This window comes from Tiliqua scincoides, chromosome 1 (genome assembly GCF_035046505.1).
Source record: "Tiliqua scincoides isolate rTilSci1 chromosome 1, rTilSci1.hap2, whole genome shotgun sequence".
Classification (NCBI taxonomy): domain Eukaryota; kingdom Metazoa; phylum Chordata; class Lepidosauria; order Squamata; family Scincidae; genus Tiliqua; species Tiliqua scincoides.
The window spans coordinates 199,704,185-199,717,460 of NC_089821.1; the positions used below are offsets into that span (position 1 = coordinate 199,704,185).

Consider the following 13,276-nt stretch of genomic DNA (forward strand, 5'->3'; position numbering starts at 1 on the left):
AAAATTATCAAATGAGTGTGATGAGTGCACAAGAACCACCCAGCAAGGGTTGTGAAACTTCCACCCCTTCAAATAGTTCCCTTGAAAATTGGTTGAAAATCTTGCAGTGTCTTTTTCCAAAATACTTTCTAAACCTTCACAGTCCTGATTTTGACTGAATTATCTTCCACACGCAATGACGATGTTTGGTAGACAAAGGAAAGGACCAAAATAATTCATTTGAGACCTTTCTTGTCCAATCAGGCAACTAAAACCCTTCTCTCTTTTAAGCAATGAATAAAATAAAATCTTCCCATTTATTTGTACTATTTTTATAAACTACTTCTGTATTAAGTATGTGGAAGATTCTTTCTTGATGCTATAGTGAAGCTGCAGTGCCAAAGTTTGGCAAAAGTATCAAACACTAGTGTCACGGTAGCATCAGTCAAAAGATAGGAAAAATATGTTTAAACCTATAAAAACCATGAAATCAGCTTCCTTTAACATGTTAAACAGGTTAAAGGAATTGATAAACTCTTTATCAACAATGCAACATGTTAAAGGAAACTGGTTTCACTATCTGTTGTTTCCTGGTGTGAAAGTAAATATATTAAAACTATCTCAACAGGAACAACCTTACAGCTCAATTCTAAACTCCAGTACTACTCAGTCAGACAACAGTGATTTCAGTTGCTTACTTCTTAGTAATTTTGCTTGGGACTGCAGGCTTAGTATTTTACAGTTCGACATTTGCATACTGCAATGATGGAGCACTGAGCATTTTCCTGCTTACAAAGTTGCATCAATGTAACATTTACATAACTGCATTTAAAAACATTTGAATAGTAATGATAAATACTAAAAATTTTCCACAGACAGAAGCCAGAACTGTATAATAAGGAACACCTATTTAAATAAAATTTGCTATAAGGTTGGAAAAAAATAACCAACATTGTATTTTGAAATAATTACAACCATATACACATGATATTTAAAAATAACTCACAAAATTAAAAAAACAACCTAGTAAAATTGGTATTTTTTTTTAATGGCTTCAGGAGTGATGTTAACAAAAAAGGTAAATCGTTCAATATAAGCTCCTGCTCTCTTTAAGCAGTAATATAACATTAAGCAAAGCTTTCTGTATTTCATTGCCAGCTGTAACTGCAAATAAGCAAACTAGATCTCTCTCATAAAAGAATGCATTCATTTCTTTATATATTCAATTGTCACAAAATCAAGTGACAGCAAGCATGGCTTGGCAGAGAGGATGTATTTGCTTTAATACAGCAAAACAGACCATTCCGAATTATAGAATGACTTTGGGTAAAGCACTTCCTAGTTCTGAAGCACTTCATCAGGAACAGCTGCTTTCGAACACTACTGAGAAAACCTGTTTCAGACTTCAGAACTTCTTGGCTGCTGAAGTGAGCTCCTGAACAACATATAAAACAAGTAGGTTCTTACTACCAAGATGCAGCAGTAACCTTCCCTTTGGTGGTGTTTTTTTTAAACACTTAGGTAAATTCAGAGCCCCTTAGCACTTATCTGAAATGGGGGAGCTTATTTTCTGCTTTGTTTAAGAAACGAATACTGATGACTACTGGTGCTCAACTGCTAAGAGAAAGAGCCCTTACCACACTGAGCTACCATTACGTAATGTAACAAAACCATATCTGTTGCTACAAGTCTTCATACTCGTGTCCATAGTTTTGATGCCCACAGGTAGCCAGATGACCTGAATCATTTTCTCTGATAAGACTCTCAATCTTGTATGCTAGACCTCTGCTGAAGAGAAAAATAATATAGCAGAAACTACAGTGATCTCTTCTGACACTTAGCTTTGACTCCAGAAAACTTTATGGACATGTTTGTAGGCCATGAGAGAGGAAAATCCAACATTTCAATAGAAACACATTCTTCACAGCTTTGACCTACATTCAGTAGTTTTGAAGAGATAAGATTTCTCTTGCAGCATGTACCATTCTCTTCTACAGATGCTTCCCCCGCATGAAATATGCACAACCATTTGAACCTCTTGAATCGGCCACAAAAGAGTATGTCTTCCAGTATGGCTCCTTAACAGAAACACGAGGAACTAACCACCAGAGCAGCATTTAATAACTTAGTCACTGTTGCTGTGAGGTCAATTTTTTTTTTATCACTGTGTAATGCAATTTTCTCCCATGTCCTGAGCATAACACTCTGATATTATAGTCCTCAATTCATCAATATCTTTTCGTAACTGACAAACCTCTGAGAGTTTCTTTGAAAGAGATTCTGTGCTGTGGTACTTCTCATCTTCGGATGAGCAGCTCATCGCTGTTAAATAAAAGAAAAGAGGGCAAGAGTTTAAAGAAATATAGATTTTATTTAAGAACAATGCTTGTCATATACCAACAAGAAATTATGAAAATAGACATTCCCTCCCTCCAATTGATGTGAAATGATAATTTTTAGAAAAAGCCAATCATCAGGCAGATTTCTGAATGCCAAATAAATAAAACATATGGAGGGCTAGTTCCTTAAAGAAGTGATTTTAGGTAAACAGTGCATTTTCCGTGTTTGAATTGATAGTTAAACTTATGCTGCTGTAAATGTGAAGTATGTCCATTTGGGAGACAAAGTTTACCCTGCGTTATCAGACCTCATAGCACTCTCAGAGTATTGGCCACTTTTCATTACAGCACTGGGTGTAGGAATTATAGAACAGCTACACAGAAGAGAGAGAAAAAATAATTGCCTTTACACAGACTTACATTCACCTATGGTATAGGAATTAGGATACCTGGAGCAAAAGGCTTTGGGGGCATTACTTTTGCAGAACTGTTTACCATATTTACCGTTGGGATGCCCCTCCTTCTTTCAGGAAGAGAGACACTAATAATAAAAAAAGAGCAACAGAAAGACTAACTTCTAAAGGGAAGGCAGATGCCCATTTGCCCATCATGTCCCACCTTCCTGACAACTGGGAGTAGGACAAAATGTTACAATTCCTGCATACTTTCTCCTGTTCACAATGAACACTTTCCAAGTTCATTTGCAGTTTTTGTTGCTACTGTAACCCTTTCTGATCAAATTTCTGGGCATACAAGAAGCATTTTTAAAAGATGCTGCATATCAAACTGCAGGACTTCCAATTTTCCACATGAAAATACAAGTCAATCTGCCATCTCCTCTCCCTCCCTGCTTTATCTCCCCCCCTCCCCCAGAGCCCTGGATTTTACTTGTACAGAACATGGCTTCCCAGTATAAGAACTCTGCAGTATGTATCATGTTCATATCACTTACATCTGATTCCTAGCAGTAAGGACAGGTTAGGCTCCTTGCCCTGAGCTCTGTGGGTAAGAATACTGCAAAGTGCTTTCAAGTCAAACAGACAGTGAGACATTTCTTTGAACAACTGGTCAGCCATGGGCAATTTTTCAGCCACCGGCTGTCTGGACTGTTCCATCTGGTAAATCTGTTCCTTCAAAGAAGCAGTTTCTTCCATAAGCCTTTGGTTCTTCATTAAAAAGAAAAGACAAAAATCTGTATCATTTTAAACATTAATTTTTCTAATGAAATGAATCAAAATTCCCAGAGCCCTCTGGCTGACAATGACTGAGAAAGCTGGGTTTGGTGGACTTTTCTTTGATCCAGCAAGGCAAGTTCTTGTGTTCATGATATGCTGCTAAGATTATTATTGGAAGACTTCTCAAACATGCATACATTCCAATGTATAACTACACTGTTATTCCTAACAGGGAACTCACATAACTTATTGATCGTAATACACTTTCTTTCCACTATGCAGCATGCAATGGCAACAGGGAAAAGACTGTTTAAAATTTATAAGCAGTTAAAGACTCATCCTTGTGTAAATCGTAAGGGAATAATTATGCATACTCAAAATCAATACTGTAGCAGTCACTTAATATATGATCTGAACAAAGAAATCCCTCATTAAACCTTTAAATTTAAACTACTCCCCAAGATCCAGGAAGTGTGGTTTGTGCATGGATTCAGACTGTATTTCTTGATCAAGTCCATGGCTGGAATCCAAACAGCTATTACAAAGTTTAGAACATAGCTAGTGGGATATTTTACTTGTTTTTTTTCCCAGCAGAGCCTTATGTCATATAACAAACTGCTTTCTAAAAAGAATCCTCAGATTCAAAAGCAGTTTGGAAACCTCATCGCCTACTGTTTAGCAAACACAAGCTTTAAGTCTCCTTGCCCACGTAGTACTAGCTGTGCAATTCTTCGGACACCAGCCCATGTGGGTAAAGGAGCGCTACTGCTGCATAATCTGTACCCTATGCTCCTGCTATAATTAGTGCCCCATGATAGCCAAGTGGTAATTCTGAACCATCAAACAGATGATCAGAAACAGAATAAAAATTCCAATATAGGCTATCTAGAGAAAGGAGTGCTGCTCATTCATGTATCATGAAATTGTTCATCACATTATCCTGGTCCAACACTGGAATTCAATTTTGTAGCGTATAAAAAAAACCAGAGCAACACAGTCGGCAACTGTTTATTTCAGACTGTGATCTGAAAAACTTACTTCAAGTACAGTCTTACGTAAGTGCTGTATACTCATATCCTTTTCTTCAAGTTCACTTTTCAGTTTCTGAACTGTCAGTTTTCCTTGCATAAGTTTATCTTGCATAGACTAGAAAGAAAAAAGGAGGAAATTGCCTTAAAAAGTGTAGTACCAACAAGGCAACAGCTCAAACACTGGCAGCATTGTATCCACTCTTGCACGCTTACGTGTTTTGGCCTGCCATTCTACCTTCTAGAAGTGCTTTGGTCAACCTTTTGTTGGCCACCAGCTTCTGAAGAAATGAAAGTATCATTTTGATTGGTTTAGAGAGAAAATAAAAATACAGATTCTGCTCATCTTGGGCTGACCAACTGACAGTGAGCTCAGGGACCTTCAGGATTTGGATGTTTCGCAATACCTCTACAAGGATATTATCGAAGCAAAGACAACTAATTTCTTTGTTAGTTAGCAGAGTCATGAAGCACTCTTCACAAGCACTTTTGGTACTATTAAAAAATCTGCTCCTCCATGGAAGGCAATTGAAATCATGACAGATCTGTTGCTCGATCTCATGGGTGAAGCTATTTGTCTTCCACTGCTGTAACCACAGTCAAACTCACACTCAGGGAAACCAATGTTTTTCTTCAGACCTTCGGTGTATCATCTATGTCCATCCCCATGTACAGCCTACTTGAGCTCGCTTTAAAAAAACTAGAGAGTGGAGATGGGCCTCAGCCTCTTCCCTCCTAGCACTTCTATTTTCAAACCTTTTCATCACATGGCACACTGACGAGGCACCAAAATCGTCAAGGCACACCATCAGGTTTTTGGCAATTAACAAGGCACACCATACTGCCAATGGACTCACCCCCCCCCCACCACTGGCACTATTAACAAATGACTTTCCCCCCAGATTCCTATGGCACACCTGTGGACCACTTGCAGCACACCAGTGAGCTGCGGCACAGTGGTTGAAAATGGCTGTCCTAGCAGGTTATCTTAGCAGTGTAGGCTGCCTGAGCCTTGTCCATCTTTTTTCAAACATGAAGACTCCAGTGAGGGGAGTGCTGAACTGCTTCTTTGAATGTCTGACATCTACCAATTACCGTTAAAGTTCAGACTCAGAAGTAAACAATCCTTCTGTTTAGAATAGATCCTATACTCAAGGGAGACTGAAATTAGCAGAACAATACCACCAGTGAATTTTAAAATAACTCTGAACAGATCTCAGCTACACTGAGTCTAAAATTACTGTTCAACACAATCTGTTCCAAACTTTCTATTTTTTAACATGTGTCTTAACCACTGACAGTCAATTTTATGCTAATTCCATCGTGACTAGCAGGATGAGATCCTTTAGGTTTATTCTTCCATTATTAAGAACTCAGCAAAGCCTCACAGAGTGGGACAGAAGTATTACAGTTACTGATTCTGCAACTTGGTCCATTCCAAGGTTCAGCTTTTCACAATTTCAGATACACCAAAACAACAGTCTTTTCCATCCCCAGATCAACTGCTACTTGGTCTCTGACAGCTGAAGATTTGGGAACATTTGCATGCAAAGTATGTGCTCTACCACTCAACTACAACTCATCCACAACTGAGTTGGCTTATCAACAGAGGTGTCTGAAAACTGTTATTTACCTTACTCAGAAGTAAGCCCATTGTGCTCTGGAAAACTGAGAGCCCAATCCTATGCATGTTTACTGACAAGTCCAATTACAGTCAGTGGGGCTTAGGTAAGTGTGGATATGACTGTAGCCTCAAGGCTGTAATCCTATCTTACTCTTTGGAAACAAACACCTCTACTTCTCAAACATTTAAAGCATCAATTATTAACACAATGACAAGTGGCTTTTTTTCCTTAACAATTTTACTTACACTACAGGTTACACTAAGCATTGCTTAGTGATGTTTTGATTAGTGATGGATTGCATATACAACAGTCCATCATTGATCTCATGCCTCCCCAACCCGAAGCGCCAACAAGCTTTGTGCCAATGGAACGTGCCTGTGCCAATGGAACGTGCGTTCTGCTGGTGCAAGCTGGTGTGCAAGGAGCCAGCGTTCCTTCCCACATGTGCCAGTGGAGTAACAGAGGCCCACTGGACCAGGTCAGTCCAGTGCTGGGTGAGGAATGAGGCGGGTGGATTGGGCCCAGGAGGGGGCGCAGGTTCAGCAGCAATGGCACATGCCAAATCCTAACCCCTTCCCCAGGCCTGTCTGCATGGATCAACATGGACCTGCACTAGTGATATAGCGAGTTGACCTGCTGGGACTTACCAAAAAGCTATTGCAGCCAAAAATCCCCTGCAGGATGCAGCACCACATGGGGATTTTGTTAATATTTGGCTGTCAGGGTATTATTCTTTGCACCAGCTTCAGCTGCTTTATAATCATTCTTCAGCCTGTCCTTGAGGTGTTTAACAAAGCTAGAGACACCTCTTTTTAAAAATGTGAAAGCTAGATGTGCTGCATTTTTGGCCTTTCAGAACAGTCACCAGCTACCTTGGTCCCCCCAAATCCACATTTAGCCAGAAAGCGCACACAGTTTATTTTCTATACATAGAAGTATATATTGCGTAGAATTTTCACCCCAGTGACACTGACAAATGCACATGGGATGAGGAAAAAGCCTACCTTTGCTATGTGGAGCTGAGTATTTTTTATTTTTTTTTTGCACTCAAAGTGACCCTAATTATTATTTAACAACTCTGCCCATCAATGATTAACCACAAGAGACAATTAGTCTGCATTTCGGAAGGTCTAATCTGCATTTCTAAGCTTCAGGCCTTTGAATATACCTAATAAGTGCATTAAGAACCTTTGAAGGGGTAACATCCATTTTTTTAAGTTTTGCAAACTAGCAGACAGCCATGCAAATACATCTACAATTCTAAAAACGGAAGGGCACAGAGCATTTCTAATAAACCCAGTGCCCAAGGCAAATAAGGGCTTTTTCAGGCAAGACTGCTCTTGAATAGTCTGACTGAGCCACATTTTGCCAATTTCATGGAAGAAGCTTTTTGCATGAGAACAGTGCTAAAAAGATCGGCTTTGAGTGTTTAGATCTCTGTATAAAACCATATGCCATACTGCGTAACAGAACCTAGCAACTTAAAAAAACACCGTTGTGTTGTCTCATTTGTATGTGTGGGGCCCAATTTGTATAAGACAGTGGTTCTCAAACTTTTTTTAGAATGAGAAACTGTCAGGATCCACCAGAAGTGATGTCATGACCAGAAGTGACATCATCAAGCAGGAAGAATTTTAACAATCCTAGGCTGCAATCCTTATTTGGCTGGAATCTTGGAACAGAAATGTTTAAACTGATACATTCTGAACATCAGCAACATGAAGATGAAAACTCCTAGTTTATAAAAGCTTCCAAAGAAGATTGGCCCCTGTCTGCTGCTACATTTTAGTCAGCTTATACAAAATTATGCTTGGGAAGGATAGAGTGGATAGAGATGCTCTTTACAATCTCACGTAACACAAGAACCAGGGGACATCCACTAAAATTGAGTGTTGGGAGAGTTAGGACGGAGAAAAGAAAATATTTATTTACTTAGCATGTGGTTGGTCTGTTGAACTCCTTGCCACAGGATGTGGTGATGGCATCTGGCCTAGATGCCTTTAAAAGGGAATTAGACAAATTTCTGGAGGAAAAATCCATTACGGGTTACAAGACGTGATGTGTATGTGCAACCTCCTGATTTTAGAAATGAGCTATGTCAGATGCAAGGGAGGGCACCAGGATGCAGGTCTCTTGTTACCTGGTGTGCTCCCTGGAATATTTGGTGGGCCACTATGAGATACAGGAAGCTGGACTAGATGGACGTATGGCCTGATCCAGCAGGGTTGTTCTTATGTTCCTTCTAGGTTGCTGCTGCATGACTGTGCCAGAGGTTTACTATGTGCTGCATGACTGTGTGTCAAAGGTTTCCCTGGAACTCAGAATGCCTTAAAAGGCATAAAACATCTGGAAATGGAAGTAGCGCTTTTTTGGCATAATGGCCATTCTGAAGCCTACAGAGGCTGCAGGTGGACATGCAAAGCCTATTTAGGCTTCAGAAAGCCCTCCAGAGGCAACCAGAGCACACGTGAACAGAGCACCGGAGGATTTAAAAGGTCAAAAGTGTGGATTTGCTTATCCACAGTTTTTGGTGGGGGGGGGGAGTTCAAAAACAGATCTCTTGCAGATGCCAAGGCCCCACCTGTACACCTGTAAGCAAAACAGAAGATTTGCTTATATTGTCTATCAACTGGTTTTCAAAAAATGTTATTAGGTTTTCACTTGCCTCATTAGAAATTGGTAATGCTGATATTTTGCAGGTATATTTATGTGTGTCTTGTCTAAGGGCCAATTTGCCTGTTTCTTTTTTAATGAACAGAAATTTCTCTAATATGAGTTAACCATTATAATATATTCTGTCTGTTATGGTGATAAATGGTTTTATTATTGTTGCATGCTCTCCTAAAAGCCCATGTGATTGCAAGTAGAGGTAAAAATAGAAGAAGCGATGATAAAGAAATGCATGAAACTGTTTGCCTCTGCTTGTCTCAACTGCTGAATGAAGGCAGCAGACTTTCCATGTGATGCAGGAGTGACCTGCCTATTAGGGAAGACAAGTGCCAGGTCCCATCTCCAGCTTCCACTACAGCAGCCCCAGAAAAAAGGACAACTGGCTTTTCCCAACAATTAAGGCATGCAAAGGAGGAAAGTTCCAAGTTGGGAATACTACACATTCCTTCACTATGTCTGCAACTATATGAACTGGCCCTTACAGTGGATCAAGTGTTCCAAATTCACAACTCATTAATCTTCAGTGCCTGCCAGGATTTCTAAAATAGAAAACTTGTATTTATTTCCAGTTGCTGTCCCATGATGGATGTTGTCAATCCACACAGTGACACATTAAAAAGACAAAGGGTTATATCCTGAAAGCAAAGATACACACATGATGGTATTCTTGTTTTTTGTTTTTAGCTACACACAGACTAATATAGCTTCTCCTCTGGCGCATATTTAAGATAGATCCTCTCACTAAAATAAAATAAAACTAGAAAGAAACATTGCCAAGGGGTGAGCCAAAAGAGAATCCAGCAACTGCATTACTGCCACTGTGTGGCACAACTGTATCATACAACAGATGGCTGCTGAAAGTGAAGAGGACTATAGGAGGGTGTAGCCCTGCCCACCTCTGGAAGAAACTCTTATCAACAGTATCACACAGCATTATGGGCAGCTCACAGAAACACTGATGAGTAGACCCACTGCATCCTCAGTTAATCAAGAAACTCCATATAGGCTTCACTAACACAACCAAGGCTAGGAGAGAGATACTAGGCAACTGTGGTGAGACCTAGGTCTTAATTCCCAATAGCTTCCTTCTTGTTCCCCGCTGCTCTGTACTTTTAAGAATTCTCAGGCAATGGCATTATTTTATTGAAAACATTTGTAGCCTGTCTTTCACAGCTCTAGGATCTCCAAGTTGGCTAACATAAAAAAAGAATAAAACATTACTGTATGACAAATTAAACACAATGGGCCTACCAAGTAAAATAAATAACTCCATTTTCAAACACCTCTAGTAAAAGGATGTATCTTCATTAATTACAAAGCTAAGGTCAAACCTAGGAAAATCATATTTCCTTACCTGAATTTCTAAAGACATCTCAGTGATCCGATTCTGTTGATCATCTATGACCTGATGGGGAAAGCACACCAAAATATGTTCATATCTATATTGCATCTACCAAATTTTGCTTGAGTGTAAGTGATCTAACTTTTTGTGAACCTGTGTATGCGTGCAAAGAATATTAGTCAAAGAAATGCAGAACTTGTGAAATTTGCTGATAAAACTGCCACAGCTGCTGTGGAACAACTGAAGGAGGGAGCACACCCTCACCAGAATGAGCTGGGAAGGGGTTCTGGGTGATGACCAGCTAGCAGCCACCAGCATGGGTGTCTTGCAGCCATTTCTAGGAGGGACATACTTTTTGATTGCCACACAACAGTGTGGGCACCAGCAATTCCTTTCAGTGAATGACCTCACTAGCCATTATGGAAGCAAATGGGACATCGCCCCCACAACTAACAAAATATAAGAATATCAACAGGCCCAGCAATGTCCGATATACAGGTGTGCTACCAAATCGGTTTAATGCACTGACCTTACTGGCTTTTTCATTTTTGTCTCGGAGGCTTTCATTCTCACTTTGAAGTTGTTTCGCATCCAACATAGGAAGGCGCACACCATCTTCCAGACATTTTTCTACTTTTTGTTGTAGGCTGAATTTTGAAAGGTTGAAATAAAACAAAGTAAAATATTGGAAGTTACCAGAGAGGAGGTAAAGCCCTGCTTCAAATTGTATCTGTAAGTTAAAACCAAGGCATACCAATACTGTACAGTCAAATGATGCATGGTGTTTAGATCTTTTTTCTCCCCAATGAATCCATAAGCAAAATGTTTGAAACGTTATGTCAAAGATCATAATTTACAAATTCTTCCAAACCTAATTTGAAGATTCAACTCGCTGATTAATCACTGGGAAAGTGTTATGGATAAATCAACACTGATAAATTGTTTTCATGTATTTGCATTGAAAGAATGGATCCTGGAGGCATGAAATGTTGCCCAAGATCCCCAGGGGTCATCAGAACCTCCAATCGTTTACAAATAGGCAGATTCCAGCCTCAGAAAAAACAATGTCTGGGTTTGTAATACAAAATAATGTATAAAATCAGAGCTTCAAATAACTAATTGCTTGGGTCACAAGGAATAGTCACAAACCTCCAATTTGCAGCAGGGTCTGCAGCATGTACCTAGCTGTTTTAAAAAGCAAGAAATTCCACTGCACATGCTCAGTGTAAGCCTTTGTGCAGCGTACTGCAGTTTCCTGCCAGAAAGGGCCTGTTTTGTTTTGCAAGAGGATGGCTGTGTTTGTTTCTCTTTCACAAGGAATTTTGCAAACAGCAATGGTAGCATTTTTTCCTGCCATTTCTGTCAAGCTGCAACAGAGGTCTTGTCTCCTTTTGTTGATATTTTCCTGTTTGTTCCAAAGCTCAGTCATTGCCAGCCTGGAAGTAATCAACTGTTATGGCACAATCCTGAATATACTTACTTGGAAGTAAAACTCAGTTCTTTCAATAGCAGTTTCAGGGAGATGGAATTATCAGGATCACACTATAAAAGCTATGGATATTAGGTGAAGGAAGAGCTGTAAAATCTAAAAGGTGAAGCTGCACCTGTAAAATTCAGCTGTAAAATCCTCCTATTTGGGAAAATAGTTTTTTTTTTTGCGCTTTATTGTGGGTCCTTCAACCACTGAAACATGGGAAGGTCAGCAGTTCAAGCTTTATATTTCAGTGTGGTCATGGTTTTCCTTTATAGTCTCAATTTGCATTAGAGGACCTTTGATTTTCCAAAATAGCATTTTTAAAAAAAATCCTCTTTTCTTCATGTGGAGGGTTTAATTATAACTCAGTAGGAAAAGTCACTTCACACATGCTCAGAGGTTCATTTATTTCACAAGTTTTTAATCTGGATTTTGGCAATGAAAACAAGTACTGGCAGAGTAAAGCCTTTTCCCCAAATTAAGCCCTGGATATGTAGAGGGGGGGAGGAGGTGACTCAATATCCATTTTAATCTGCAAAGCAATGCTTTGTGAACAGTTTTTTTCCTTGCAAAATAGGTGGCAGTTCAGGAAAAACTGCTTTTTAGAAAATTGTCTAATTAGTAAAAGCAAACCATGTGAAGGGGAATAAACAATGCATACATGTGCATGTCTTATGATTTTCTTGTGCATTTTTTTCTCTCTTTGGCGGGATGGAAAAGCAAACGTTTCAAGTTGCAAACTCTGCTTTTAATCTTTAAAGAAAAAAATTCAATTGTCTGAGAATAGCTGCTGTTAAAAAAAATCACCCATGAGCTTAAGAGTGTAACACTGCAATAATATCCATTAAACCCTATTGTGTTTAATGGGGTTTACTCCCAGGTAAATGGGTTCAGCAGCACAACCTAAGTATGAAGGATTCTTTGATAATGAAGAGCATTTTAAAAAATGTATATGCAAGTGTGTCAGTACGCTTTTTCGCAGTTAGCTTACAAAAATGTATACAGAAATTACTGTTTAAAACTGCAATAGCATTAAATAAGTGACATCCAACATGCATCAATTTCAAGGTATGAAATGGCCATGTACAAGGAAACTGACTGACCTGCAGTCTCTCCTCCCCATGAAAACAATTATATATAGCTGTGTATGTCTGCCTTATGTGAACGTTGGGCTAATTCTTTTCAGAAACCTCTGAAGCTCATACACAGTCCTCAACTATCTCATAAAATGTCCCAGAGCAACAGAAGAATCACATTTTTGCTTCCCCTCGTTCCCATCATCTTTTAAAAATAAAACAAATGATGACAATGACAATTGTTGTTTAAATTTAGAAACAAGGCTTCACTTCAAATATCTGTAGACTTTCAGGAGAGCATTAAAGCCAGCCTGGTGGATTACACACTCACCAATATAAGATATACCAGATGTAAGGTGGAAACAATGTACTGGGTGATTTAGCCAACTATCCCAGACACCTAACCTTTCATCAGTTGGGACAAACTGTTTGTGGCATGTACCTTTCAGCAAGCATGGGTCATGAACTGAAGGGCCATATGTTTTATCCTAGCAGAAATTAAATTCTAAAATTAAATAATCACTTTTTTCTTGCTGTCTTTATTAAATAATCCCAGTGGATTGTTTTT

The 13,276-nt window shown here is 39.2% G+C and overlaps 1 protein-coding gene across 1 annotated transcript in view; it reads right to left on the reverse strand.

The window, feature by feature from the left end:
- Window positions 1-988: 988 nt before the first annotated feature.
- Window positions 989-13,276, reverse strand: part of CEP85L (centrosomal protein 85 like) — a 111,961-nt gene continuing 99,673 nt past the window's right edge. The window contains exons 9-13 of the mRNA XM_066613800.1: window positions 10,688-10,805; window positions 10,171-10,221; window positions 4,532-4,639; window positions 3,271-3,484; window positions 989-2,301 (exon numbers count right to left, since the gene is read on the reverse strand). Coding sequence (XP_066469897.1) covers window positions 2,141-2,301; window positions 3,271-3,484; window positions 4,532-4,639; window positions 10,171-10,221; window positions 10,688-10,805 — 652 coding nt within the window. The 3' untranslated portion in view covers window positions 989-2,140. The remainder of the gene's footprint in view (window positions 2,302-3,270; window positions 3,485-4,531; window positions 4,640-10,170; window positions 10,222-10,687; window positions 10,806-13,276) is intronic.